The sequence below is a fragment of the Scaptodrosophila lebanonensis genome, unplaced genomic scaffold (genome assembly GCF_003285725.1).
Source record: "Scaptodrosophila lebanonensis strain 11010-0011.00,11010-0021.00 unplaced genomic scaffold, SlebRS2 tig00000024-arrow-pilon, whole genome shotgun sequence".
In the NCBI taxonomy this organism is placed as follows: Eukaryota; Metazoa; Arthropoda; class Insecta; order Diptera; family Drosophilidae; genus Scaptodrosophila; species Scaptodrosophila lebanonensis.
The window spans coordinates 22,978,201-23,006,188 of NW_022060538.1; the positions used below are offsets into that span (position 1 = coordinate 22,978,201).

Here is a 27,988-nt window from a genome sequence, read left to right on the forward strand (position 1 = left end):
TTAGTAGAAAACGTTGGGCATTCCATTACACGCATGTATGTATGTATGTTTTTACAGAGTGGTTAGTATGTACTAAGGATAGGCTGGGCACCTTCGCTTTTTGAAAAATAATTACAAAGTCAAGAACAAGAAAACAGATAGATCGATAGACAGAGAGAAGATAGACACAAACACACACGCACACACATAGGCACATAGGTATATGGTAGTAGATAGGTAGATAGATAGGTATGTGGAAGATAGGTGAAGTATGTAAATACATTTAGACTAACGGTCATGCCAAATTAAGATCGCTATACGTATCAGATATCAGATATCAGGCACAGAGTCACAGAGTGTAGCTAGACAACAAAAATCGAATGTATGTGGTAGGTTGATTTGTTGAAAAGATACAGATAGAGGTACAGATGGAGGTAGAGAAAATGTATGGGGGTTAAGTTTAAAACGAAACAGTTGGTACCGCCTAAGAATTAAAACCCATTGGATTGTTGTGTTTTCTCATATATATTTATACATATATATATATATCGTTTTTTATTATACTTTTTTTGTTGTTTTTTTTTTTTAATTAAATGTTCAAAGTAACAATATAATTAATCAACTATTAACGGTTTTCTTTGGTTTTTCGCCTTTTGTCGTGTATATGAGTAGAACTGCTTTCACACCTAATAATGGCTTGAATGGTTTTCTTTTCAACATTATTATTTAAATTCATTTCCCTATTAAGTTACACATATACATATATATATATATATAATTTTATTAAATTTCCGTTCGCTATAAACTTTCTGATATACATATACATACATTATCATAACTGTAATATTAACGTCAAAAACAAAAGTCGGCTGAACCATTTAACATTTTAAACATTTATGATTAAGTTAAAATCTTCGTTATGATTGAATAATATGTTCGATCTTCGTTTTAATCTTCATGTGTATTTCTTATACATATTAAACAATTAAAGTGACCTTCAATATCGTATATTCGAAGAAAACGCAGTAGAGATATTGTTGAATCTAGATAAACATTTGCTATAGAAAGCGGTTTGTTAATTATGTATTTTGTTTTAAGAGCTAAGAAGTTGAAGGAGCATAAGACTTGGTTTAGTTACACTAGAATTGCAAGGGCAATAAACTAATCTGCATTATATCTAAAAATATATTTATGAGAGTTGTCTTGGTTCTATTTGCTTGAAGTTGAAAGATTGAATATGCACTACGAGTTTTCAAGAGGGAGTAAATTTTCACTGTTTCAAATAAGCCACATTAAGGCAATTCATTGATCCTAACTTTATATGGAACGAGGGGCACTAAAGGATTGCTTTATCAGATGGACAGAGTGAGACAGATAGCGAGAGAGAGAGAGAGTGATAGAAAAACAAGCGACGATTTCGACGGAAGAGGCCGTCGTATGTAAGCATTTGTTGCCGATACTATTGCGTAAGAAAATTTTGAATAATTCTGAAAATTAACCAAAAACGCGTAGATTTGTAGTTTGAAACACATTTACAGATTTGAAGCATTTAAGATTGAAGATTGAAGAATGTCAAAGCTGTTCCAATAAAAGCATAAAAAGGGACATAAAGGCCTCGGTATTTGTTATATATATATAAATATTTCTTGTGATAATGCTGTTATCATAAACTATAGCATATTAAATATTTTTATGGTATTTATGCATATTGTACATTTTTTGTTTATTTGTTTCGATCTGTACATAACTTAAACATTTACAACACCATATTTATTTGTTATTTAAATGCATATGACGACTATGAGCAGTCTGTGTGTGTGTGTGTTGGTGTATGTGTGTGTGTCTGTGTGTGTGTGTGTGTGTATAGATACGAGTATGTGGAAGTGTGAAATTGTGGAGATGAGTGGAAATTATATAAGATAACGATTTACAACAAATTAAGTCCACAACGTTTAGAAACATAACAAAATGTTTAAAGTATTGCTATGGGTTGTTGTTGTTTCTTGTTGGTATTTGTTTTTGTTTTTGTCTGATTCGGTTTATGTTGCTGTTGTTGTTTCTATCATATACACTTGAAGTTACTTTTGTTGTAGATGTAGTTGATGGTGTTCTTGTTCTGGTTGTTGTTGTTATCTTGTGCTGTTGTAGTTGTAATTGTTGATGATATTTCATATAAAACACCGAGAGTACATAGGTATGTCTGAGAGACCAGCAAGTCGTTGTGGTTGAGAGTTGGTAGAGTTGTTGTTGTTGTTGTTTCGTGTTGCAATGTTGTTGTAGTTTTCAAATATAATTTTTAGGCAGAGTAGTAGTAGTGGCGCAGATTAAAGATTCAAAAGAGTGTTCAAATCAAAAGAAGAGAGAGAGACACCAGAGAAAGAGAGAGATATAGAGAATGCAGTGTGATTAAAACATTTATTCATATATGTATAGTATATATTTATATATTTATAGGTATATTTATAAGTAAATTGATAGAATATATAAAAAAAATATGAGAAATGGCATCTTCGAAGAACCGAAGTGCAGATACCCTTTCCAGTCATTCAGGTGTATGAACATGTGCTCAAATCGTAAATTCTACATTTAATATTATACTACACGCATTTACGAATAATGGTGTAGCTTGAAAGTCTTCGTTCTTTGGAAAGAGCATAATTGGTACTGATTATTATATTGATAACATATATAGTACATATACGAGCCGACCACAAACAAATCCAGCAACCTCGGAACAATGGTGTCACTTCATAACGTTGATAGCAGTTTCCAGCACACCAAAGTGGTGTTTCAATATTTGAGAGGCCGAGATTTGAGAAGTTGACGACTCGTATTTGCAGCCATGCATACAATTTCGCATTCGTTTAAGAAAAGTTTAGTGTAGGGCTATATATGTAGGTGAATCATTTTAATATATACAGTTTTGGTGGTGTTCTGGTGGTTCTGCATAAGCATTAGAAAATATTGTATTATATTGATAAGTACCTACCCTTTACAAAGGACATCCGAAGCAGACAACGACAATGTTTCAGAGAAGAAAAATTATAGTATGTACATATATAAGTACCAATGGAGGCCGTACAAATTCTAAACATTGTAAAGGGTCTATCACTTCGAATATTGCCGAAGTGCCTGTTGTTTTGAAAACAACGCTTTGCTGTTCATGTGGAGTATTAGTATTCATAGAATTGTAAGTAATAGTATTTAGAATTTCTTGAAGCATGCATGAGGTCCTGTTAATGCATTAGGTTTGGGGCGTTGGTTTTGCTTGCAAACGTGTTCGTTTATCGGTGAAAAATGTATGCTAAATGTATCACAGCATTATGCTCTTGAACTGCCTAGCGTCTCTTATGAACTATTGTCCTTGTCTAAAACGACTACGTCTATTATATTTGTATATTTATTTATTTATGTATAGTAATGCCTACAGGGATACCACTGACTTGCCTTTGTCAAGGTGTTTGTATTTGTATTGTATTCTATACGATAAATACATACATACTATATATAAGTAGTATACGAGAATGTGTGAAACAATAATTAAGTGTAATCAAACTGAAGTCAAGATTTGTAATGTACTTATTAGTTTACTTACATTTCAGAAGCATCAATCAGTAAGTTTCTCAAAAAGCTTAGAGTATGTCTCAATTGTGGTATTGTGTATGTTTTTGTATAGGAAGAAAACAAAATGTAACAGCTGTTAAAAAGAGTTCTTAGAGTTCAGAAACAAACTGTCATGAATTTTTGTTAAGCATTTAAAGTGGTATTTGAATACCAGTTGTAATTTCAACGATTCTGCAGTCAATTTATTTGTTTTGTTTTTTTCATTGTTTTTTTTTTTTAAATATATTTATAAATTATAACAACATTGTTTTTCATTAAAGTCCAAAGTGTTTTCAGCAACGTATTTCGACGGCTCGACTTGATTCAGCAACCCTCCTCTGTCGCACCTTTTGTATGAGTTCATTTGATTCGAGTGTTCTCGATTGATTTTGTTATGAATCAACTAAATAACGGTTAGTTTTTATATAATTCGTTTGAGTATATTACATTATCATCAAAGCAAATGTGATTTGAATATTCTTAAAGGCGTTTACTATACTCGTACATATGTTCTCCAATTTGTTTAATTCGTTTATAAATTGATCGGTTTAGGTTTTAGCTACTTTTAAAATTCAATAGGATTTCACCGCTTGCTTTCCGTTATTCTCAACATTTTATTTTATATTATTATTAATATCATCTTATAATGCTTAATGTGCCTTTCACATCCGTAGTTTTCGAATTGGGGGTTTACTTTATTTGCTCAATTTATTGCTGCCGATTCATTAATACGAGTAGTATTTTAACTTTATTATGATTTTTTCATTTATATGCTGCGATTGATTGAACTTAACTGGTTTCGTTTCAACGAATTCAAATGAACAGTTTGAATTCATTTCATTTGAAATAAATATATTATATATATATATTTATTTATCATATGATGACATATCTGACATATCACTGCATGACACATTTTCCCTCTATTTGAGTTTTTAGCTCATTTACTTGCGTTTCTATTTGATTTTTCAGTTCTGTAAAAAGAAATTGAGTATGGAAACAGCAATAAATAAGCATATTTTGTAGAGTAGACTACAAATGTTAGGTATGTTAACTGGTATGTATATATGTATTTGTGGGTGCTGCTGGCATATGTAACTGTAAAACATAAAGGTGCACAGTACGGAAATGTTCACATGTGTGATTGTATTAGTTACGTGTACATTCAGCGCATGATAATCATAATAAACCCGTACATAGTATAGTATAGTAAGTAAGTGTAAGTTCCTAATGTTAGTGCCAAACAAAAACTGTCGAAACGAATATCTTAGTGAACATGGACTACCATTTGTAGCTGTATATTTATTTGTAACTGTCAATTTAGCGGTATTTTTGGGGGCTGTAGGTAATAGGTGTAGTAGTACAAGTATGTGTGATATAAGTCGTAGCAATCGTTAAAGGTTCAGATATACATATGTATACTATATAGTAAGTAGCAGTAAGTAGTAGAAGAATAGTAGTGTCAAAATTAGTTAGTAATCGGTAGCGATAGATTTCGTGTGTGATAGATAAATGGTGTGAGGAAAATACACATATATATACGGCATATGCACTATATATATTTCACATACGAGTGGACATCATGTAAAACACATATAATACATATGTACGAAGAAGAAGAAATAAACAATTGCAAGAGGGAAAAGGTGTGTTCTGTTTTACAGTTTCGGTTTCATTGTTGTTGTAGTTAGTAGTATCACAAGTTTCACAGTTTTTATTGTATATTTAGAGATTTGTGTAGTTTTTTGTTCACGCAAGCTTTTAAAATCGAAATGATAAAGAGTATACAAATGATGCAAGACTTCGTTAAATTAGATAGTGCAGTTGGTGAGTTTAATGTATTGAAAATCAAAACGCAAATTGAAACTAAATATATACTTATTTTCAGTTTTCAACCTAAATATCAGCTCCCAAAAGAGTCCCCAATATCATTCCTCCCAGACAGTTTTAGACAGAAAAGTGCACTGTACGCGCAAGTTCGATATACTTGTATAGTACTCGCACAAGTGTCAATTGGTTTTTAAATAGAGATGAGTGTAAAAAGAAGTTTGGTTAACTTTGTTAATTTCTAACTAGCTGACTTCGATTTGTGACTAAGAGGGATAGAGAAAAGAGAGGAAGTAGTTGAAAATTGTTGTTGTTTTTGTTGTTGAGTACAATGGACACAAATGTATTACAATTAGATTACCACACAAAAATAATAAAAATATACGAATTTTACCACTTACCTTAGACTAAATAACATAATTATCTGACAAATGATTACAAATTACTGGCATGAAACCTAAAGACAACGTTAAAACACTTCGTTGTCTACTAACATCAATTATGCATGTACGTATGACGCCCAGTTTCGAATTAAATACGTAATGAACTCTGATCATTAAATACAAATATAATAAAAAGGGAAGTTAGTTCTATTCACAAATGCACCAAACACTCACACATGTTCGTGTGCATGTCAGGCGCACAAACAAAAGTAAACAGAAATAAATAAGTAGATAAGTGAAACTGAGAAAATGAGGTGCACACTTTTTAGCGTAGGAAGTTAGACGAGAGGCGTATTTCATTCGTTGCATCGAAGTTATAGCTGAAGTTTGTATTTAGATACATAGTTAGTTAGATAGAGTTAGTATATATAGTTAGAGTTTACATTACATACGCACAGGAAACAAAGTGTAGATATAGTAGATAGATAGCGTTTGTTAGTATGCAGTTCTTCATAAATAGTAGATAGTTCGACAGCACTTGGTTACGAGATACGAGTACACACAGACATTTACTACTTTCAAGCTCCGAATGTATGTTTTAAGGTGTTATTTATTGGCAGTTAGAATGTTTTTAGTTGTAGCATTAGTATTTAGTTGTAGTCGTTTATTAGATCGGTTTGAGGGCTTTCAGGCAATGTCTGCGAGACTTTGGGAAAGAAGTTACAAACTATAAGGAAAAAACTGAAAAGCTCATACAGTTACACATAGCGCTAAGAGCCGACTTTCTCGTCGCCTTTTTTAGTTGGATTAGTAATAATTTAATACCAGTTAAGTTGAGTTTAAGCTGTATTATGAATTAAGATGCAAGGATAATGTCAGTTCACAGTCGACTCACTTGTAAAATCGTCGAGCTCTTCCTGCTCCGCCTCGGCAGCCAACTCTTCGGGTGTCTTCTTTTTTCGCATCAAAGGATTGGGCTCCTCTTGCGGCGCAGCCTCAACAATTTCCTCCTTCTTCTTGATGTTGTACTGTGAAAAAGCAGTTCAATTGGCATATCATGTAAATGGGCCAACAGGTAATACAAGTAGCTCTCTTAGCAGTTAACACAATGGCGTCGTTCTTTGTTATCGTTGTCTTGCTCCTTTGTACCTCAATCTGACTCCGTTAGGGAGTCACTCATAAAAAGGACTCCCTACTAGAGTCAATTTGAACTACAGCGGAAGTTTCACATCACACATCGCCCACCACGCACGTTAAATTTGAATTATATTTTCCAGCTCATAATGTAATGCATAATGAAATTGTGCCCGAAGCTCACCTTATCGCGTATGTCCTGTCGCATTTTTTCGCGCTCCTCCTCCATTTTCCGGTGCTTTTCTTTGCGTCGCTCCTCAGCCTCGCGTATGGCTTCCTGGCGCTCTCTCTCCTCCTCCTCTGCCTTTTCCTTGTCATCACCATCATCGCCGCCATCACCTCCTACAGCGCCTACAGGGCAAAGTAAGACCGGGTTGACAAATGTAAAGGCATTTTCTAAGCTTCAATGATACACATTATGCTAGCGCTATATGCCTCAGATTCGTTAATAAGCAACTTGTCCTGATACCGTACCTTGTTCTGTTGAGGCACATAAAGAGTTACTCAAGTAAATTGTTGTGACCGTCTGGAGTGTGGTTTATTGTGATTATATAAACCACATAAAGGCGGCCGAGGCCAATTTATTTCGATGATACTTGGCATTCTGACACATTTGATTATACGGTGAAGCCGCAGATTGCAAGAGGTTATCAGTTCCTACAGACTAGCTAATGCCAGCGCGATTAGCGGGCAGCTTTAGGCGGTGGCGCCTCAGTCTAAAATCAAGAGTGTGCGGGGTTTGTTTGTTCAAAAATTATAAAACAATACACCAAGATACGGAAGTGAATTACAAGCTTAACCTGTCGTGGTTACCTTCCATTGACCTTGCGTAGTCCGACCTCACTGTGAGCTGACCTTATTGACCTCGCATAGCGCCAAAGTGAAAAGTACGCAGTGAAAATTGAAAGAACGCTCTGCAGTTGCAAGGCACATGTGAAAGTTGCAGGTGGTCTGGCGCGTATACGATTATTATTTGCCCCATTTGCAAAGCTTAAAAATGATTTGTGGCAAGTTGCAGGTACTTCTGCTAGTCTGTGTGCCCCTTGTCTGCGCAGTTGATATATCTGCGAACATAGAGAACGATGTACTACATTTTTCTTACGAGCTGGAACGTCTGTTGGACTCTCAGAAGCAGCCATGTCAGGATTTTTATGGCTATGTCTGCTCGCGCACAGCAAATCTAAGCGAATCTCTGCGCGACCAGCGTCTGCAGCATGAGGAGCAGCGCTTTGAGCGTTTCATAGCCGCCGCAAACGAGGATAAGCTGCAAGACATGGAGTTGAAGCTAAAGAACTTCTACAAGTCGTGCAAGATAAGCCGAGATTCAAGTGCGCTCATGAATTCCTACCTCTATCAAACAAGCGGTGGCTGGCCAGCTCTGGAGACTACCGTGGCCAGGCAGCGCACCAATCAGACCTGGCTCATGTTGTTGGCTCATTTCCATGAGACAGGCGTAGGACGTTTCTTTGGCACACGTATTAGCATGCGATCAAACAAGCGGATAGTGGAACTGCAAACAGACGCCACACGGCGGCACACATTGAGTCGTTTTGAGCAGCTCGTGGGTGAGGTAATGCGCTCCTATGCGGTGCACAAAAATCGTATGCCAGTTGTGGCCTTAGAGGTGCTCAATCTGGAGCGAAGCCGACGTGATATACTCAAGTCAAATGTATCAGATGATCAGGTGGAGTTCACCTATGAGAGTTTTAAGCGCAGTGCCTTAGGAAATGTTTCGCGATCCATGAACTGGGATACATATTTTAAGAAGTTGCTGGGTAAGCCTCTAAAGCCCAGCGACTCCATCGTTTTCAAGGAGCTGCCCAAGCTATTGGCAATTTTAACATTGCTGGAAAATACAAGCCCGTCAAGGCTGCTAAATTGGCTTTGGATTGACTATTTAATAGGTGCGTATAAGCGATATTTGTAAATATTGCTGATACGTCTAGTTGCACACTGTACTATTTGCAGACATTGCCGACTTGGACTGCCACCAGCTGACCAAGAACCAATTGAACGATATATATGTACATGTGGTTCAGTATGCCAGCAGCGACCGTGCCACGATGGCAGCTATGTATGCGGCCATTGGCAAGGCCAACAAGGAACAATTGTCCAACAGCAGCTGGATTGATGAGATGTCACAGCAGAGCTCGCAACAGTTTCTGGGACGGGTAATGCACCTCACTTTAAATGGTGATGATCAGTTGGATGCTAGCTACAGTCCCTTGTCCATAGACAAGTTCAACTTCTATCGCAATATGGAGCAGCTGCATCGATTTCAGGCCAACCAACAAAGGCATCAGCGTACACAACCGCCTAGTCCCGTCGCCCAGGACGTGAAGGAATATGAGCAAGTTTTCCGGACCGTAAATATGCTACTGGACACACAGACCCTCACCACCCCCCTTAACTACTTGCTAGTGGGCGAACACTTTGCGCGCAGTCTTTTGGCTGCCGGAAGCAGTAGCCGGACTCCTGGTGCCTGGCGCAGCATGGACTCCGAGCGTGCGTTCTCCAAATTTCAGAGGTGCACAGGACGAGGCCTATCAGCAGAGGCGCGTTCCAAAATAAATGCTAATGATGTATTGCTATCGTTACTCGCCCAGAAGCAAACACTGCACTGCTATAATGAATGGTTTAGTCAGGAGGCGTCTGCTCCACTGCAGACTCGACTGAACGAGGTACTTGCCGTTGGACGCCTGAGGCTAACGCTGAAGAGACTCTATTTTATTGGCAGCACGCTTGTGAGCTGCGGGCAGGGTGCACTGCAGCAGGAGCAAAAACGCCACCTCCTGGACGTTGTCTTACGCAATTCGCCGGAGTTCAGCGAGGCCTTCAGTTGTCGGGCGGGGGAGCCGCTCTATGTGCAGCAACATAGATGCCTGTCTTAATTAAGCCAACTCGAGTTTGAACGTGACAGTGGCACAGATAACACTTGACGGCCATGACAGGGCAAACAATGCTGCTTTTAACAATAAATACAAAAGTTGTTCAGAGCATTTTTGGTCCGGCGGCAGACCTTGAACATTTTCTTTCTCGCCTACGGCCACGCTGTTTTCCTTTGACTTGCTTTCTATGCTTGCATTTTCACTATGATTTTACACGCTGCAGTATGGCGTTAAAAATCGATAATAAATATGGCAGCAACTATGTAATTACAATTTCCCGTGAGTTGCGGGGCAAAGAGGAGGCCTGAGCGATTGATTTTCTCAGCATATGTTTACACAAAAATGCATATATACATAACATATGTACTCGTATGTGTATTGAATGTATTGTATATTGAAAAGAACTTACATTCAGTGCCGTTTTAGGGATGTTGTTGTTGTTGTTGTTGGTGGTATTGTTGTAGAAGTGTGTTTGTTGATTGCATGTGAGAGTTAACGTTAGTTGAAAGAAATCAAATGAAATTTCGGTAGATATAGATAAAAATTCGCGAGAATCGCAAGTCAAACTGCAATATTGTATAACCCAATCGGTTTGAGGTAAAGAAACTGAAGAAAAGAAAACAACGGGTGGAGTTGGATAGGCGGCTTGGTTTGTTTTTCTGTTTTGGTTCAGAATCTGAATGTGGTTTTGGTTTTAGTTTTGGTTTGGTTTGTATTGCGTTAGTTAGGTTTGAGAATTCTTATCATACCCATGAAATTCATGATTTCTAGGCGCTTTTAGCGAATGCTATCTCTCCGTGTTTGTGCTTTGTTTAAATAAACGCGACGAAAACTATTCCGTCAGCAAAATTCCAACCGACGCTGGCAACACTGCACCGCTGCTGTCTCACACACACTGACACAGTCCAGCATGCCACGGCACACTGGTACCCTCGTTGCTGTTCTCGTGCTCTTAGACGACGCCTTCATCGTCGTTTTCGTCTTCTTCATTTCCGAGAGCTTCGGCTTGCAGTGGTGGACTGGTGTGAACTGCGAGTACTGGCGGGTTTGCTGCCTGCATGCTTCCTACACTGTGTGTGTTTGCTCGGCAATCGATTGCAGCTGACTTGCATGTGGATGTGTGTGTGTGTGTGTGTATATGTGTGAGTGCTTGCGCTTGCTTGACGAAGGCAACTGCGAACGCGGCTACGAGCACACACGAACTGGACTAAACTAAACTGAACTGCTGAGCTTGGCTGCTGATTCTGATGCTCTTCAATTTGTAGTCGCCTTTTAGGCGCACAGTCTCGATGCAAGCGCGACACAAGTTTACACATTACGTCAGTGTGAGTGAACTTCAGCCTTACGAGTGCGGCTATGGAGTAGGAGTGTGCAAACAGACGCTTGGCTTTTTATGCCCGGCCATCGCCATCGACATCGCAGTCGACGTGACGTGACGCTGGACGACGCGGCGCGGCGCGACGCAACGCGACGCCGACGCTGCATCGAGTTGTGATTTGAGCAGAAAACACTCAACAACGATGACCTAAGCGCAGGGGAGTCTTGTGCGCGGATACATACGCTTGCGCAATGGCATTGAGTGGAGTAGCGAGTATGTTAGCATCAGGTCGAACCAAAGGCTTTGAGTCTGATAAGAGGTCGGCGTTGACAGCGACTCGACTTTTCTGCTCGCTCTAATTATCTGTTGTCGCACTCGGAACTGGCGCCGCCACCACAGGGACACAGCAGCGACGGAAGCAGCGCGAATTTCGACGCTGTCGCCTGCTCTTGAGCGCTTTTGCGAGTGCTCGGTCCATCTCGCCTCATCTGAACGCTTCATTATCGGGGGATGACCACATTTTGCTTAAGTGCGTTTAACTGAGATGCGCTCGTCTTCGTCGTCGGCCCTATCTGCGTCCTCGACTGCTCTACTGCCATCTCCGCTTCCTCTGCCTTTGTGCTGTGTTCCTTGCTCATGGTTGACTGAGTCGATGTGCAATAGCATGGCATGTAGTGCGTTACATATCGAAAGGAGCAAGGAACGGGGAACGCACATTAAATTGAATTTATAGTCATCAATTTGCACAATAGCTTTGTGAATGAACTTTTAAGGAGGGGTTTAAGTAAAGTTTGATTTGCAGACTCGTTTATTGTTTTCCTAAATTAGTCAAAGTATTTTATAATAAAAATTGATTTCCAAATGGTGTCAAGTCTGTTACCAAGTTGCCAAGCCACGGAGTGCCAACAGTAAATGCCCGAGCGCCCGCCCACCCTCTGTAAATGTATTTCATCTTGAGAATTGCTCTTTTATGAGCCTTTTCCATAATTTGCTTTATGAACTTCCCCTTTTTATTTTCTATGCTATCAAGTGGTTGACTGCAAGTGAATTTTGATCTACTTGTGTGCGTGCACCCTCTGCTCACCTTCTGCTCTGACACCGTTGCTGCTTCTTTTCTTGCAGCTTGCTGCTGAAACTTCTGCAAAAGTGTTTAAATTTATCTACGGATGCCGCATGAAGTGCACAATTCAATTAAAAACTAATCAAGCCTATTGTAATATAATTATCGTGCCAGATAATTAACACTGCTTGTGCTTTTGCTTCTTTGCATTTCTTAGCGTTTAATGGACACCGGGCATGTGCCATGGACAGCAGGACAGTTTACAGGACAGTACATTGGCAACCCGTTGATCATTCTCTAAAGGCTGCTGTTTAATTTCTAGGGAAATTGTCAACAACAAAAACTACAACCATAGAACATTCCTTCCTCCACCCACCAAAAAAAATTTATATATACTCGTTCACTCCATCAATTTGCAGGCACAATTAAGTTGTTTTTTTCTGCCTTCATTCCTTTGCTGCTAAAAGCTTTACTTTCGACTCCGTGTCAGAGGCATAATGAGGGTACTTAATACCTATGCATGCTCCCGTAGCCATGGGAGGTGGCGGAACAATCTTTGACGTCTATAGCGGCATCGTGACATATCACAAAAAGTGGTTGGTTGGAAGGTTGTTTGGTAAGTGCGGCGTGGACCGTTGGCGACCTACTGCCTTAAGTCTGATATACGTATCGCATATTGTGGATAAGGCTTAGTGTCTTATTATGTGCGTTTTATTGCTTTCACTGCTATTTTGAATACCAACACGTCAACACCCCCACACACGCACACCACATAGAGACGTGGGGAGCTTTCGAACATGACGGCAAGGAGGACTGGGTCCAGAACCGGGATTGGAAAAGGGAGCGGGAACGGAACAGGATAGAACACGAAGCATTATTGTCTTTTCAATGTTGGTTGGTTGTTGGTTGAATCGTTGGTTGGTTGGATGCTTGGATGCTTGGATGCCTGTATGCTTGGTGACATTTATGCGACTTAATACGCGCACGCTGAGGGAATACTACATTAGAGTTCCATTTCCATTTGTATTGCCACCGCACCGCACATATAATAAGACAAGAAATGAAAAAGGAAGCGCCAGCCATTTGTGCGGTGGTGAGTGTTTCGACGCGTGTGTGAGTGGGAGTGTGCGTATTTATTTTTTTGCTGCTCTTTTTATTATAAGGAGTTGGTGAAAAGGCACGAATGGCAAATTATTTTCTTGCTTAATCCGGTTCAAGCCCGCTGAGCTTTGTTACTTCTCCAGCCTCAGTACCGGTCCACGAGCCCGTCCCCTCCCGCTGCTACGCATCTGGGTCAGGCGACTAGAAGACATTCTATGAGCGTTAGCTGTGAACCAGCTGAATGGCTGGCTGCCTGCTACAAATGACAGGAAACAGGGGATGAGGTGGCGTCGACCCTAGTGCCTGCTTATGCGCCTTCTAAGAAGATGTTGGCTTAATACGCCGAGCCTTGCGAGTTAAATCGCACCATCAGCCGTCCTCCCCTTCGCCGCACTAGCCCTAATGTTTTCATTGTCATAGTCGCTAATAGCAACTACCATATTCTTGCCGTAATTACATTTTAACAGCCTCAAAGAGGCTGATATTTACTTATGGTCGCACATCCTATACAGTTGTACTCGTATAAGCAGGCATTGGCACCGGCACTGGCACCGGCACTTCTACACTTCTTCAATTGTGTGCGTGTCCACAAGTCAAGCAGCCTGAGAGGCTGGCTGGCTAAGGTCGGCGGGTGGGCAAAGATGGGTTGAAGCGTGCATTCTCGCTCAAGTGTTATAACGATGTCGGCTTGTGGCTCCTTGTTGTTGTTCATTATATGGTGATGCAAGTAAATTTAACTGCCTATTTTGCCGACTACATAACTTTTCTAAGTTCTTTTTATTTCTACAGCAACTACACTTGCAGAAAAAATTTGAACATTTCCGGGATATAAGTCTATAGGATCCCGATTAGGTTGGATCTATCTGTGTTATTGCTACCTCAGCCATCTCTTTGGGCAATAGGTTGTGATTGGAGCCGTAACTTTTTTGTACTGCACCCTTAAATGCCGGAGGACCTGCTCGTCTAAATTTGTTTATTACGTTTATAACCTTGTAATGTTTTTCTCTTGCACTCTTCTTCTCTAAGTGTGAAAAAATACTACACGAGCAATTAGTTGCAAGTGAGCTCACACACATGTGGATTGTAAGCGTTCATTCCCCGTCCTACGAATGTCCGTTGTCCTTTTATTGCGTTTCCGACATGCGTGGAATTCGCACTTGCTGCCGCAAAGGGCGAAATTTGACAAAAATGCTGCAGGGCTGTGCCTTGTGTGCGTGTGCCTTCTGCTCGTTAGTCAAATGCATGAAAATATTTTAGGTCTACGTACAAATATTTAAACAATTTTTAATATGAATAAATTAAAGCATCGACATATGCCCGCCTGCCCTCCTTCCTACGACCACAATGTGTAAATTAATTCGTCCCTCTTAAAAGTGCTAGTGTGAAAAGGAAGCTTGTGAGGATAACATGAGCCGACGTACGCGCTCGTCGACGAAAAGCCAAAGTATCACCGACAAACAACTGCAAATGTGCAAATGCAAGCACCATTTGCATTGCACATTAAATGCGAGATGTATATTGTATCTGGAGCCATTTGCACAGATACAGAATCTGTGTCATATAGCACTCGTTTGTGCTTATGTGTGTCTGTGTTGTTAAGTAGGTTGGTCGGTTGGTTGGTTAAGTGGTTATTGTGTCACATGTGTCAAAATGTTTGCTCATCAAACGCTTCCCTGCACTCGCGTTTTTTATCGCATTAGATTCTTTTTGTAAATTTTTCTATTTATTTTGTTTGGTTATGTGTTTTGCTGAGAACACCTTAACTTTGGTCGGACTTAAACTATTTTAAAAGATATAAAATGTTTCGCTTATACTTTACCTCATTGTAAATACGTTGTATAAGTTGTAAGAGTGGTAATAGTAGAATAGTAGAAGATGTAGTTAGTTTTGTAGTTAGTATGGTTCCATATTTTGTTTAAGTAGTAGTAGTAGTACATAGCAGTAGTAGTAGTAGAGGTAGTAGTAGTAGTAATAGTAGAAGAAGTAGAAGTAGATAAAGAAGCATTTTAAAAAAACATGTTTGCAGAAAGCAATAGATAGAAAATAACGTAACGTTCATATACGTATATTCGCTTGTTTAAAATAAATGTATTGTATTAGTTGGAAATATAATGTATGGTTTTTGTTGGGCTTTTGGTTCAACTCAAACGAATTAAAAGTAAATGCAAATCAACGCTAACTATTATCAACAGTTACCAAATTCGTATGTTACGTGTATCAATGTGTTGTAAAGAAATGAAAAGCGATTTTGTATGCTAAAATTTCAATAAGCATTTAACTTTGGCCCAAAGTTGCTCAGCCCTTTGCAAGAGTGAGCAAATCAATTGCCGTTTCCGTGTACTTTTATTGGCAACGGAACAAATGAAACAAATTTTATGAAAAGTAAAATTAAAAGTGAATGTTTCCTTCCCGTCATCTTCATCTTCATCTTGTTCTCGCACAGAATTTTAAGCGAATTCAAATTGATTTTTCATCGAGGCAAACTTTTTCAGTTGCCGCCTTAAGTTTCAATATCGTTATGCATAATTAACGGAACGGAACTGAACTGAACTGAACTGAATGTTCAAAGGCAGCAAGTGGGAATGGTGGTGCAACTATTGCAGACTAGCTGTGGTGCTGTGATTATTTATTCGTAAAACATAGTAAGTACTTAAGGTCATTTCAGGGGTAATGGGTTCACAATAAAAGAAGAACTAACAAAAACGAAAACAAACAGATTTGCTCGGAAACAAACGGTACCAATGTCGGCAATATCGTGAACAATTTGAAACTTAAAGGTAACAAATGGCAACTGTCCAATATCACGACTGCCGATTGCGAATAATATATTAATACATACATAATATGTATAAATCATGAGGTGGCTAATTTGGAATTTCGGCTTTGCGGATACATAGTAGATACGGATACGGTTATTAAATGCTGATGCTGGTGGAATCATACGAGTACGAGTAAGAATGCAAAAAATATAAAGAGAGAAAGAGAAATTACCGCCTGCAGCATCTGTTGAGCGTGTGTGGTCGAGAAAGTAAAGGTAAAGTTGTATTAATAACTGCTCTTTCGTTCTGGCATTGTAAAGATACTATGCTTTTGGTTTTTTTTGTTTATCTAAAAGATTCATGTTTGGTTTACAATAATATATGTATGTACGTATAAAGTATATATTTAGGTGTGTGGGTATACTATTTAAAGAAGTAGCAGAAAAAGGAGAAAAAAGTTGTGAGCTAGTTTGGTGGCTGTTGAAAGTGATGCGGAATGTCGTCGTAGAGGATAGTTGAAATTGAAATTGAAAATTTGAAAGCTTAAATCTGAAATCTGAGAGCTGAGAGTTGAGCGGAGCCCAACCAGCCAGATGGGTCGACTGACTGACTGACTCACTGACTGACTGACTCTCTGGCTTTTGACGTGTTCGAGTTCAAATTTCCGTTTTGTATTTCAATGTGGACATGAACGTGGCATGGCGTGTCTTGGCGTTCTTGTTGATACGTTGTAAATACTTATATGTATGTATGTATGTATGTATGTGTATACGTATGTGTATATGTGTGTACGAGTATATATTTATGTGTACCAGTGTACAAATAAAGGAGCATAAAAAGAGAAAGAGAGACGAGGGTTTGTAGGCAGGAAGAAATTGTACGAGTAGTAGAAGAAATTGAATTGTGTGTTTTCTGTATGTTCCATCGATGCGATAGCAGCTGTGACTGTGTGCTCTCGCTGTTTTATATTTTGCTATTGTTGTGAGGTTGTTGTTGTAGTTGTTGTTATTGTTGCTGTTGTATTTGTTGTTATGCTCTTGTGTTGTGTTGTGTTGTGTTGTGCTGGAGAGTCTACGGACTGCTGTGCATTTGGGTATCGTGTCGTTTGGATGTTGGATTGTATGTTTGTCAAGCTCTTGTGTTAAGTGTGTTTTACAATGAGGTAAAGTTCTGCTGTGAAGGCATAGGAGGAACGTACAATTACAATTTTTGTTTTTCGTAAATATGGATACTCTTTGGGGAAATCGCTATATGACGTGGTATGTTTGTATGTGTTTACTTATATACTTATATACAATTAAAATTCACATTATAACAATACGTAGCTTGCAAGGTCAGTGTGGGTGAGAAATGAGCGGGTGTACGGGCACAATCGAGTATGGAGGAAGGCTTCACAAGTGAAGCACTGGTCAACTGAGTTGCCTTCGGACAATGTTCAAATGAGCTTTGACCAAGAATGTTCCTTGAAATGCTTGTATGAGTAGTCTGGACAATCCATGAAATCGGTGCAAACTTATTATGTTCATAAAAAACGCCTCAGTGAATGTTTACAAGCGACGGTGCCTATAGTTTCCATTCATAGAAGCAAAATGCGGTAGGTAGTAACATATGTATGTGTGAGTGTGTGTGTCTCTTCGTAGAAAGCGTGTAGGTTTATATAAAAAAACAAACGGAAATAAATAAATTGAGAACAAAACTGTGCAATGATAGCAATGTTTAAAATATATTTGTACATTTGTGTTAAAATATTCATTCGGTTTCAATTTTGAACGGCATCTATGTAAATTAATCTATTATATTTAAATTGAAATTTTAATGAATCATGTTCATGCTTTGGCCAATCAAAGAAACTGTTGCCCTCCATTCAAAACTGAAACAAAGCATCAACCAAAGAACTGAACAGGGATGTGCTATAAAAATGATTCATATTGTATAATGAAAATATTTCATTAGTATGTACTTTTATAAACTTATTTAATAACTGTTAGCTGGCCTATTTGTGAATTCGTTGTTATTTGCAACTTACTCAACTAAGGCATGTATGTGGCTTTCGTGTTTGAATCGCTTACCTGAAACGAAAGAAGAGAACAAATTAATATAAGGATTGTACGAGTACCCAATTCTACATACTAGTGCCTAGATTGTGAAAAGCTTTCATAAATGCAATGGGCATAATTTACGACTACGAATGCAATAAATCTGGAACTTATTGTTGCAAACAGAAAAGTCTTAATGACGCAAATGGAGACCAATGCGACTAACCCGACATAAGCAGATAAATTGTCTGAGTAATAGTTGACAATAGAGCCACATTTGCGCATACATCACCAACGCCAACACACACACACTCAAATAAAAGCACAGGGGGGGTGAGGCAGTTGGTCTTAAATTTAAATATCTTTATAGATTTGGCGAGGTTTTCGTTATTTTACGACTCTAAAATACATAAGTATTTTGGCAATGGGAGTTTTAAATATTTTCTTTTGCTTTTGCTCAATAAAATGTGGAATTGCTCGAACCTCCCCTCCAGCTCCAGTCCGTTTGACAGGCCCTAATTCTGACATAGTCATAGGTTGTGTTATTATTGCTACTCGTATTGTTTTTTATGCACTCTGCGGCATTGTGTAGGTAGGCACAAGTGGGTCTGCGTTTTATTTCTTTTTGCACATTTTGTCGCATTTTTATGTCGAACTTTAAGTGGCTGCTTTGCTGCATCACTGAGTCGGGCGGGCGGTGGTCCACCCTCCTCCAAATGGTTCATTGATTGCGCACAAGCACGACGGGCTGGACGCAAGAACACGTACGAGATCTACTCTAGCGAGTTGTTGTCCCATGTGTGTTTCACTGTGTATGTGTGTGCCAATATCTAATACTTTGTATCTCAGTAATTGACGAATGTGGGCGCTAAATATAGTAGTCGACATACTTGCTGCATTATGTGCTTCGTCGATACAATTCAATTTTTATGGCCATGCTAATGGCATTTTCGTGTTTCATGTTCAACCTATCTGCCTTGCAGTCACGATTGGACAGCTTAATGGCTAGTAGAGTAGATCAAAGCTCAGGCTCAACCACATGCGCCGCGATTTGTTGTCAGCTCATGTTTTACCTCATGATATCCTGCAGGTCTTATCAATGATTCAACTGTGTGTTACCCGTATTCGAACTCAACTTTTTTGAACATTTATCCATGCATAATATAAATAATCAAATCAGTTTCCTTGGAAACAGACACAACCGTTTCCGTGGTGTTGGAAATTGAATGAAAAAATATAATAGGTTGAGAATAATCGGGATATATGAGACGACCACTGAAATTGTGTCTCAATGCTCTAGGCTTTATGACTTTGGTTTAAAATGGTAATTGAATAAATTTTGGCTTTCTAGTGTAAAATAGGATATCTTCATCTTTAACAGTTGATTATGAAACATTTGAATCATGCTGGATCGAAATCATGCAACAAAAAAACTGAATATGGAGTTATAACTAGTTTTGCATACAAATTGGCTGACACTTTAAAGATGTATCTTGTCGGAGCTGTTTGTTAAAACATATTATGTATAGTGGAAAGCTGTCTGGCTCCAAACTAGGAAATGAAGGCAGTTGGAAGTTGGTTCAATTAAGAGGCAAAAAGCAAAGGCAGTTGGGCGTTGCCTACGAAGCTGCAGAATTTAGCATCAATCTACACAATTAAGTATATCAATTTGTTGGAACCACTTCCCGACGCATTCGTGCAGAATTTCTGCGTTCGATAAGAGCTTCGAATGCGTCGAACGTGCACGGCGTTCTGAGTTAACGGCTGCTCTGTTGGCGGACGCGCCATAAAAGCCAACTGGCGACATGAAGTTATTTCGTGGCCGGGGTAGAGGCTGAAGCTGAGTGGGGTTGATGGTGGGAGTATGTTGCGGATGACGCCTTAGTGGGCACGCACGCTTTAAGGTTCAGACTGACTGTCATTTAAGAGCAGACTGCCTAGCTATGTATGGATTCTACTGGAACTACAAATATGTATTTATATATGTAAATGCGAAAGGATGACATTTAGTTGGGGGTCGCATGTTGCTAGTTGATAAGCATTTTAAAGAAAATGTTGCCTTTTTGAAACCATTCAATGATTTTCCGAGCGATTGCACAGCTCCAGAGCCAGCATCAGTGCCACCGATTAAACAACAGCACTAACACAATGCGCTATTGACGAAGTGTGAGGAAGGTGGGGTAAAAGGCAGTAGCCACTTTCATGTTCCTTAGTTTGTTAGTCAGAGTGTGTGAGTGTGTGTGTGTGTGTGTGTAGGTCTGGTGATGGTGATGGTGATGGAGCAGGGTGGCATAACAATTTTTTACTGATGCTGTCGCTTGGACTGTGCATCAGATTGAAAATGAATTATGTATATCGATCGAGTTCCAAAAATATATTCAATACAATATTCTATAATGTGCTTTCTAAGTGATTTTCGCTTGGCTTTCGGGCCACTGCCACTGCCACTGTCACAGTCACAACTCAGCTTACCTTTAACGGCACTTAATTGGTTTCCAACCATTTGTTTTGCTATAAAAGCCGCCATCTTTGGACTTTCCTATGGGCGTGTCTTTTGTGTTTCGGAATGCACTTACGGCCTTGCTTAGCTTAGAGCACAATCGCAACTGTAACGAAAAGAGGGAAGAAAATTAAATTGATAGGCTTGCAATAACAACGAAGTCAAAGGGCGGGGCGTTGGCTTTGACAGGTGTTAATGGGCGTATCAAGAATCCTTCAATCACAGAAAGGAATTTATTCTAAAACCATTTCCAGTTGACCTAGCGATATCAACAAATCCGGATTTTGTATTGTTTTTCTATGTGCATCTTGAATTGAAGGTAGGGTTAGAAACCAATTTCATTTCTAAAGTGTTTTACCTATATATATTTTACCATAGTAAGTCCAATATCAATTGAACAGAACTATTTTATAAAAATAGCGATTTATTATTATTATTATTAAATATACGGCTCTTCAGTATGTGTTATTATTGGTTGTATGGACTTTCTTTCAATAATTTGATACTTCCTGTTGTGTTGTAAATAAAGCAACGCATTTGGATTTGGAATAATTATGGTTTGAACATTTTGAATTTTTAATTAGCTTCGAATCAGCTGAACTTCAATAAAAGGTGCGCAACTAAAATCTAAACTTTGAACAACATACAAATATAAGACTACGCCCATGAAACCACGTTGAGTGAAGCAGCTTCTTGCTCCCTGAAACCGGCAGCTTTTCAGCTTACACGTCTGTGTGACTCCTGGCATCCCCACGCGAATGCTGCGAGCTGTGCACAGGACCGCCAGTTGCCCAGCCCTGTCACCTGCGCGCTGATACTTTAAGCCGATTAGCTTGAATGCCTTCAGCTGCGAACCCATCCGCTTCGCAGAGTGCCGATCTGCCCTCTGCCCTCACGGCTACAAGGCGATTTTCTAGCCACTGCCTTTGTGCGTCTAGTTAGTTGCGTTTTCAAGTAACTTTCAGCGCCAGTGACATTAAGAAGCAGGAAAAATATGTTCCAAGCATATTTGCAACATTAAATATTTTGCATCATCTATTCAACAGTGCTAGGCAAAAGTCGCGAGCAGCTGTCTCTTTTGGGACAGAACTCGACGAAATCTAATATCTCTTGATGTTATAGTAAGTCAGCACGAGCTGCACACAATGATGCCGTAATGAATGTGGGCGCAAGTGCCCCACGCCTCCGAAAATTTTCAATTTTATTTACGCCGCAGGCAGTCAAAGCCGTCGCTTTCCTGACGCACAGCTCCATATCTCTGCTTAGTCGCACAGCCCCTGTTTCGCCGTCTTTGTAACTGTGTATTAATATCTGCGAAAATTGGGCTAACGAACTTAAGCCGAAGGCGGCAACTTCCTTTCTGGCTAGCTGCGCAAATTAAAACAACACCAGGAACGAGCAACGAAATTAGTTTGACATAAAAACCGTTGGGTTCGGTTTGCTCTGCTGTTGGTCTCCTTGCTTACAATCTGTCCCTGTCTCTGGATCTGGTATCTGGGGTCTGGGGTCTGGGATTGTGGTCTTCATTTTGTGAGCGGCGTTTCCTGTGAGGCAATGAATTAAGTTGCTGTTGCAGCACAAAATTTTCCTTATTTGTCCTGCGGCCCAGTCAGCAGAATTGCTTATTAGCCAAAATAAAAAAGACGTGGGCAGTGGGCAAAAGGAAATATTTTTAGTTTACAAAATTCACTGTTGTAATCTACGTGCAACTACCCCTAAAAGAAAAGGGGTTAACAGAGTAAGGCGGGCAAAGGTGAAAAAGACCGCGTTTAATATGTATATGTAAATAAAAGCGTAAATTTATGGCATTCGTGCTTAGCATTTTATTGGCCAGGTGTCCAGCAGGAGCAGAAAGTCCGACTAGGTGTGGCTATAATAAAAACCTTTATTTTTCCAGCGCCTTTTATTTTGCATACAAATATATGTTCAAGAAACACTGGCAAAGCGGAGAGCTATCCAATTACGTTTGAAGTTTTCGAGTTTTCGTTGCCTTTGATACACAAAGCCAATAAACACGCAAATAAGCAAATAAGCCATGTTGTTATGTTTTAACTTGCTGTCCCCATAGTAGCTGCCATAGTTTGCATTTGGACAACATGTTGATCGCTTCAGTTACCTTGTCAACTGTGGGCTGGATGATAAGCTAGGGGTTAGCCCTTTTTTCCGGCAAGGCAGACCGAAAAGCTTACAAATTAAATCAAACTTTTCGCAAGATTTGTGTGGAGATGGGGCGCATAAGGAGGCTTACACAGACACACACATGCACCCATACTAGTATAGCATGCACACACGTCTTGGGCGTAGTTTCAAGTTAAAAATGCGTCGCATTCACGCGTGAAAATGCGAAAAACTTTTACCGTGTGCGCTCAAATATTTGACTTGAAATACTTTGAGCATACTTTTGGACCAACTTGCGCCGCACCCGTGTTCCGCACGACGCATGACGCACAGGCATCATTAAGTGGCAAAGAAAAAGTGGAAATCGCTGAACCCTCCCCCTACTTACCTGGGCTCAATTTAAAAGTGCCAGTTCAGGAAATATTTGCCAATGTTGTAACTGCTCCGGTGGATGTGGCTGCGGCTACTGCAGAGATTGCCGTTGGAAACTTTGGAGTGTGAGTGTGTTGGTTAGTAGTTGGTTGCTTGGTGTCTTTGTGTTTGGTATTGACTGTTTTTGAAGAGGCAAAAGTTTGGAAGTAGCTGTGCAGTGTTTTTGTTTTAAAGAAATCCGCAAAGAAGCGCGAGCAGCGTCACAGAGATAGGGGTTCTGCAAGAGGCCATAAAAAGACAAAAGCTTGATGTTTGAATGAGCACACCACAACAATTAGATAAAGAAAAATACAATTATTATATAAACTAGGTGCTCAGACGGTATTTAGCTTTGGAGCTTTGTTTTCCCAAAACCCCATCGATGTTTCAAATTCTGCTCATGCAATTAATGTTAATTGCTTAATTACTGTTGCAATAGATATGTGCAGGTTTAAAATTATAAGACATTCACATGTTTGCCGTCTTAGTTTCAATATTTATGTAGATTAAAAATCAAATTCTTAATTAACACAATGGACGGATCGAGTTCTTTGAAGACTGTTCTTCATTTTTTCTTCTTCTCTATTACTGCATAGTTGGTTTAACCCGCTTATTGACATTGCATAAAAAATAATGAGGGAACAAATTTAAAAATACATGTGCCACACACAGCCGTCGATACACTTTGGTGGCCGTGGCTGCTTGCGTGCGTGTTTTGTTGTGGTTATTGTTGTTGTTGCTGTTGTTGTTTTTGATGTTGATGTTCTTATCGATATTTCTTTATTAAGGTTTCTTTTTATGCGAGCGCGTAAGTGCCCATTATGGGGCAGCCAGTCAGTGCCAAAGCCAGCTCAGCGTCGCACACAAAGGAAAGTGCGCTGCTGGTGTCGCTAACAAAGATGGTGGCGTCTATGGCGATGGCGTTGGTGGTGACGGGGCACAACCAGACCAAACATTTTTTACGTAACACGCGCCGTATCAGCTACTGATTTAATAAAATTGTTAAAAAGAAGTATGAAGAACTTTTGTGCTACGTTACTTTTTGGTCTTCTGATTTTATTAAGGTCACGACACTGATTATATAAAGACAGTTGGGCGAAGAAGGGATGTGTGAAGGGTGAATGGTTAAGGGGGAGAATGCCGAGCTTAAATTGTTTATAATTGAATTAGCTCGAAAAATGCTTAGTTTATTTGTGTAATTGAATTAGTTTTTCATTGCAATGTGTCATCGGGTTGCCGTTTTTATTTTTCAATCGCGCACTGCTCGCCTTTTTGTTTTATTTCATTATTACATATTAAATGTATATGTATTTGGTCACATTGTATACACATGGAGACGCACATATACATATTTATATGTACATACACGTAAATACATGTGGGATTGTGTGTGTACATTTTTTTAATACTTTAGGTTTTTCACTTTACGCTAAGCCTATATTTTGTTCGGCGCTTCTTACTTCATGCTATGTTCGCACTCTTCTGTATCGCACTGCCGATTTCCCTACATGGAAAACATGTGTCTGGCACGGCAGGCAGCCAGAGTTACGACCCAGAGCCGAGCTTCGTGCCATAGCCGACGACGTCGGCGCTGTCGGCACCGTCGGCATCGTCGGCACCATCGGCAGCTGCGCTGCCAGCGCCGCAGTAGGTGAGTTGCCTAAAATCCAATAAAAACAAGAGAAAACTCTGTAGGGGGCGGAGGCAGAGACGCTAACTGCTACGCTTACGACAACTACTAACGAAGCTTTTTTGTACGCGAATTTCCCCTATTACACACAAATACAGTCGCAAGCACGCACCCGTACACACGCACGCTCGCAAACACACACATTGTTGTTGGTGTTTTACTTTCATGTAGAGTACATTCGCACTCACACGCACTCACTCGTAGCTGTGGGTTAGTGGCGTCTGCGTTAGAGTGAGTCAGCATCAAATATGTATCGCACTGCCTTATCTCGCGTTGAGTGGAAATTCTATTGTGTTGGTATGGGGCAGGGCGGAAGGGAGGCAGGGGGGCGGTGGGGAAGGTGTGGAAATGTAAAAGGAAAGAATAGCACTTTGGGCACAAAGGCAACGGCAGAGACAAACACTTTTGCCTTTTTTGTTGTTGTTGTTGTTGCTGTTGCTGTTGCTTTTAAGGCACACTCTTTTATATAATCACTTTTGCATTTGCTAATAATATATTTATCTACTGACTTTTTCGTGCATTACATAATTTTTCATACATTTGCTTGCTCTCTCTCTCTCTCTCTCTCTTGACTTTTTGACTTTGAAATAAAATATTGCCTACATTTGTGCGCCTTGGCCATACAGCGCTTGCGCGGGAATCCACAGAGAGCATGCCTTAGCGTTATTGATTTGTTGTTGGTTTTATTATGATTATTGTTGTTGATATTGTTGTTGTTGTTATGTGTGCCGTGCTTGTGTTGTGATTGTGGCAGGCTATTATTTTTGCCAAAATGGCAAGCGAGTCTGTGATAACTTATCCATTCTACGCGTTATTTTTTGCACATTGACATATGGTGCACATGCTTAAAAGAGTTTTTCAGGCCTCAGGCAGTCGAAGCACTTAAGTGGCTCTTGAGTTTATTTGTCAGTTGCCATTAGCGAAAATCTATTGGTACATTCACATGTACCCAAGTACGTGCATGAGTGTTTTTCACACTCCAACTATCGGGAAACTTTTGCGATGCACCGGAAACACGCAGCTTGAAACAAGGAAATTGCAAAATTGTGCCTCAGTTCGTCTGTAGTTCTGCGTATAAACATACATCCGTACTTATGTATATGTTTAACCACTTGGCATTCTGAGGTCTGCGGTCAACATTTAGCCATGACGAGTGCATCGATTGCCTTAAGGCAACATTCACAAGAGAAACGTACACGATTCTAATTAGTGTGATATAAATACAATCCCAGTCCAAACCACAGAGGCAAAACAAGAGAAACGACCCCACTAAATGCTGGGGTTTATTGTTTCGTACTCAATCAATTATAGTTTCTTAACATTCGCTGACTGTCTATGCCTTTGTTTAACTGAAAGTCTATGTGAGTCTATATATGTGTGTTTGTGGGTATATATATATATATGTATCGCATTCTCCCTTTGCCCTTTAAAATGTGAGTTTGTGGGTTGACATGTGTGTAGGTATACTTAGTCCCATGTGTTGTGCTTGTTATTGCCGTGTGTGGCTTATATATATACCAATCAATTATATTTCTCGCTGTCTTGCCGCGCACTACGATTTAAGCCCATTTTCTTTTTGTGCCACAAATTGCTTATTACTTCTGCTAGCTTACTGCTTGAGATGAACGTCACGTCACACATTTTGTGCCCCTCGTTGGGCGCCCTCAGGCACTACAGAGAAACATTACTACACATTCAGTTATGCTGCTACATATGGGAAATTTTATTTTATTTTTTGTTTTACAGACAGCCTGCCGCTTACCTACAACCGTTGAAGGCACCGTAAACTAAACGAATTTCGCTTACTAAAAATGTTGTTGTTGTATATTTTATTTAACTTTCGACACTTTGCCGTGGCCGTTTTGCAATGTGGTGCGCGCCGTACAACAACAACGCCGTACTGTCACGCTCATCAGTATATACATACCAAAAAGGTGAGAAGCAGCTCATGGCACTGCTCGACGCTCGGCAGAAACTAAACGATTGCTTATGTATGAGTGAGTGGTGTGTGCACTGGTATATGTGTGCATGTGTGTATGTGTTTTTGGGGAGGGGGAGGCACAAATTGCCCAAAACTTGTATCCTGTAATTTTGTAGCAAGCGCTTGTGGAGCTTGAGTAAGAGAGAGCTAGAGAGATTGACAGACTGAGAGAGTGCGCTGTCATTTTGACAGTTGACCCGAAAAGCTCCGGCTGCATTACAGAGTATATGTTAAAAGCTTAGCGACACGTATCCAAAATACCTACTAATACTCGTACATTTGAAACGCCTTATTACACGGCCAACTAAGCAAAGGGCTAACTGACCACCCACAGTATCCTGGCCTGGTATATCTACGTACCAGGTAGCTGATAGTGTGTGACGATGAAGAAGTTAGAACTGGCCCATTCGATTAGTTGCATAAGCTAGAGACGTCTTGCACTGTTTCAGAACATTTTCAGCTTTCTACGCACAGCATTTAAGTATTTTAAACGCGAAATATCTTGTGGATGCGTCGATGCGGTGCGGAAACCGGAACCGGCAGCGACATTAGCTAATTTCGTTATGCGTGGATATTATGCTAATCTGTATGTATTTTATATTGGTGTTCCGCTTGTAAATTTTTTACGCCTGTCGTTCCACACAAACCGGAAGAAACGAGCGCGGCAGACGACTTTACTTTGATTATTATGTATTTCAACTGAGCAAGCAGCTTGTTTATCCAAAACAGTCAAACGACTGGCAGAATGCGAGAGATGGCAGCTCACCTGCCACACACACACATGTGTATACATATTTCCTTTCTGCTCGTATGGGTGGGCATCTGTGCGTGTGTGGGAGAGCGCTCGCGCTTTTACAAATGTGTGCGTGTAAGAGACGTATAAGTAATTTATATAAATTATTTAATTAAGCCATATACGTCAGCAGGCACCACAGCCCATTATTTAGATTAAAATCAAACTCATTCCGTTTTATGCTGCACACGCAGCCGCCAAAAAGACACCTGTTCGGAACTTGGGGTTGTTTTCAAGCTATTTTTCTGACAAAATTGCAAGCATTTATGTATTTTTTTGAGGCCCTTAAACAAATACTCCGCCTCTTTTTTTTTGTTTGCCAAACGGACTAATGATTGCAAATTTTATATAAATAATGATGTACAACATTTATATAGTTTTGCTTATCAACCTTGCAATATCAATCA

At 39.7% G+C, this 27,988-nt stretch overlaps 2 protein-coding genes across 8 annotated transcripts; one reads left to right on the forward strand and one right to left on the reverse strand.

Annotated features, from left to right (window-relative positions):
* Window positions 1–740: 740 nt before the first annotated feature.
* Window positions 741–27,464, reverse strand: LOC115621786 (complexin). Of its 7 annotated transcripts, none has more exons than XM_030515546.1 (8): window positions 27,149–27,443; window positions 23,095–23,355; window positions 20,561–20,694; window positions 16,285–16,296; window positions 7,111–7,268; window positions 6,688–6,820; window positions 3,575–4,556; window positions 741–2,179 (listed from the first exon to the last, which is right to left on the reverse strand). In XM_030515546.1, exons 3-7 carry the CDS (start codon window positions 20,613–20,615, stop codon window positions 4,483–4,485), a joined length of 432 nt encoding a protein of 143 aa, XP_030371406.1. In that variant the 5' UTR covers window positions 20,616–20,694; window positions 23,095–23,355; window positions 27,149–27,443; the 3' UTR covers window positions 741–2,179; window positions 3,575–4,482. The 7 variants fall into 7 exon arrangements, with proteins under 7 accessions (XP_030371406.1, XP_030371407.1, XP_030371408.1 ...); XM_030515547.1 differs by lacking the exon at window positions 27,149–27,443 and adding an exon at window positions 26,570–26,700; XM_030515548.1 differs by lacking the exon at window positions 27,149–27,443 and adding an exon at window positions 24,578–24,636.
* Window positions 7,530–9,925, forward strand: LOC115621785 (neprilysin-21). Its single transcript, XM_030515544.1, has 2 exons — window positions 7,530–8,830; window positions 8,895–9,925. The coding sequence occupies exons 1-2, from the start codon at window positions 7,924–7,926 to the stop codon at window positions 9,815–9,817; spliced, it is 1,830 nt and encodes a 609-aa protein (XP_030371404.1). The 5' UTR covers window positions 7,530–7,923; the 3' UTR covers window positions 9,818–9,925.
* Window positions 27,465–27,988: the final 524 nt, after the last annotated feature.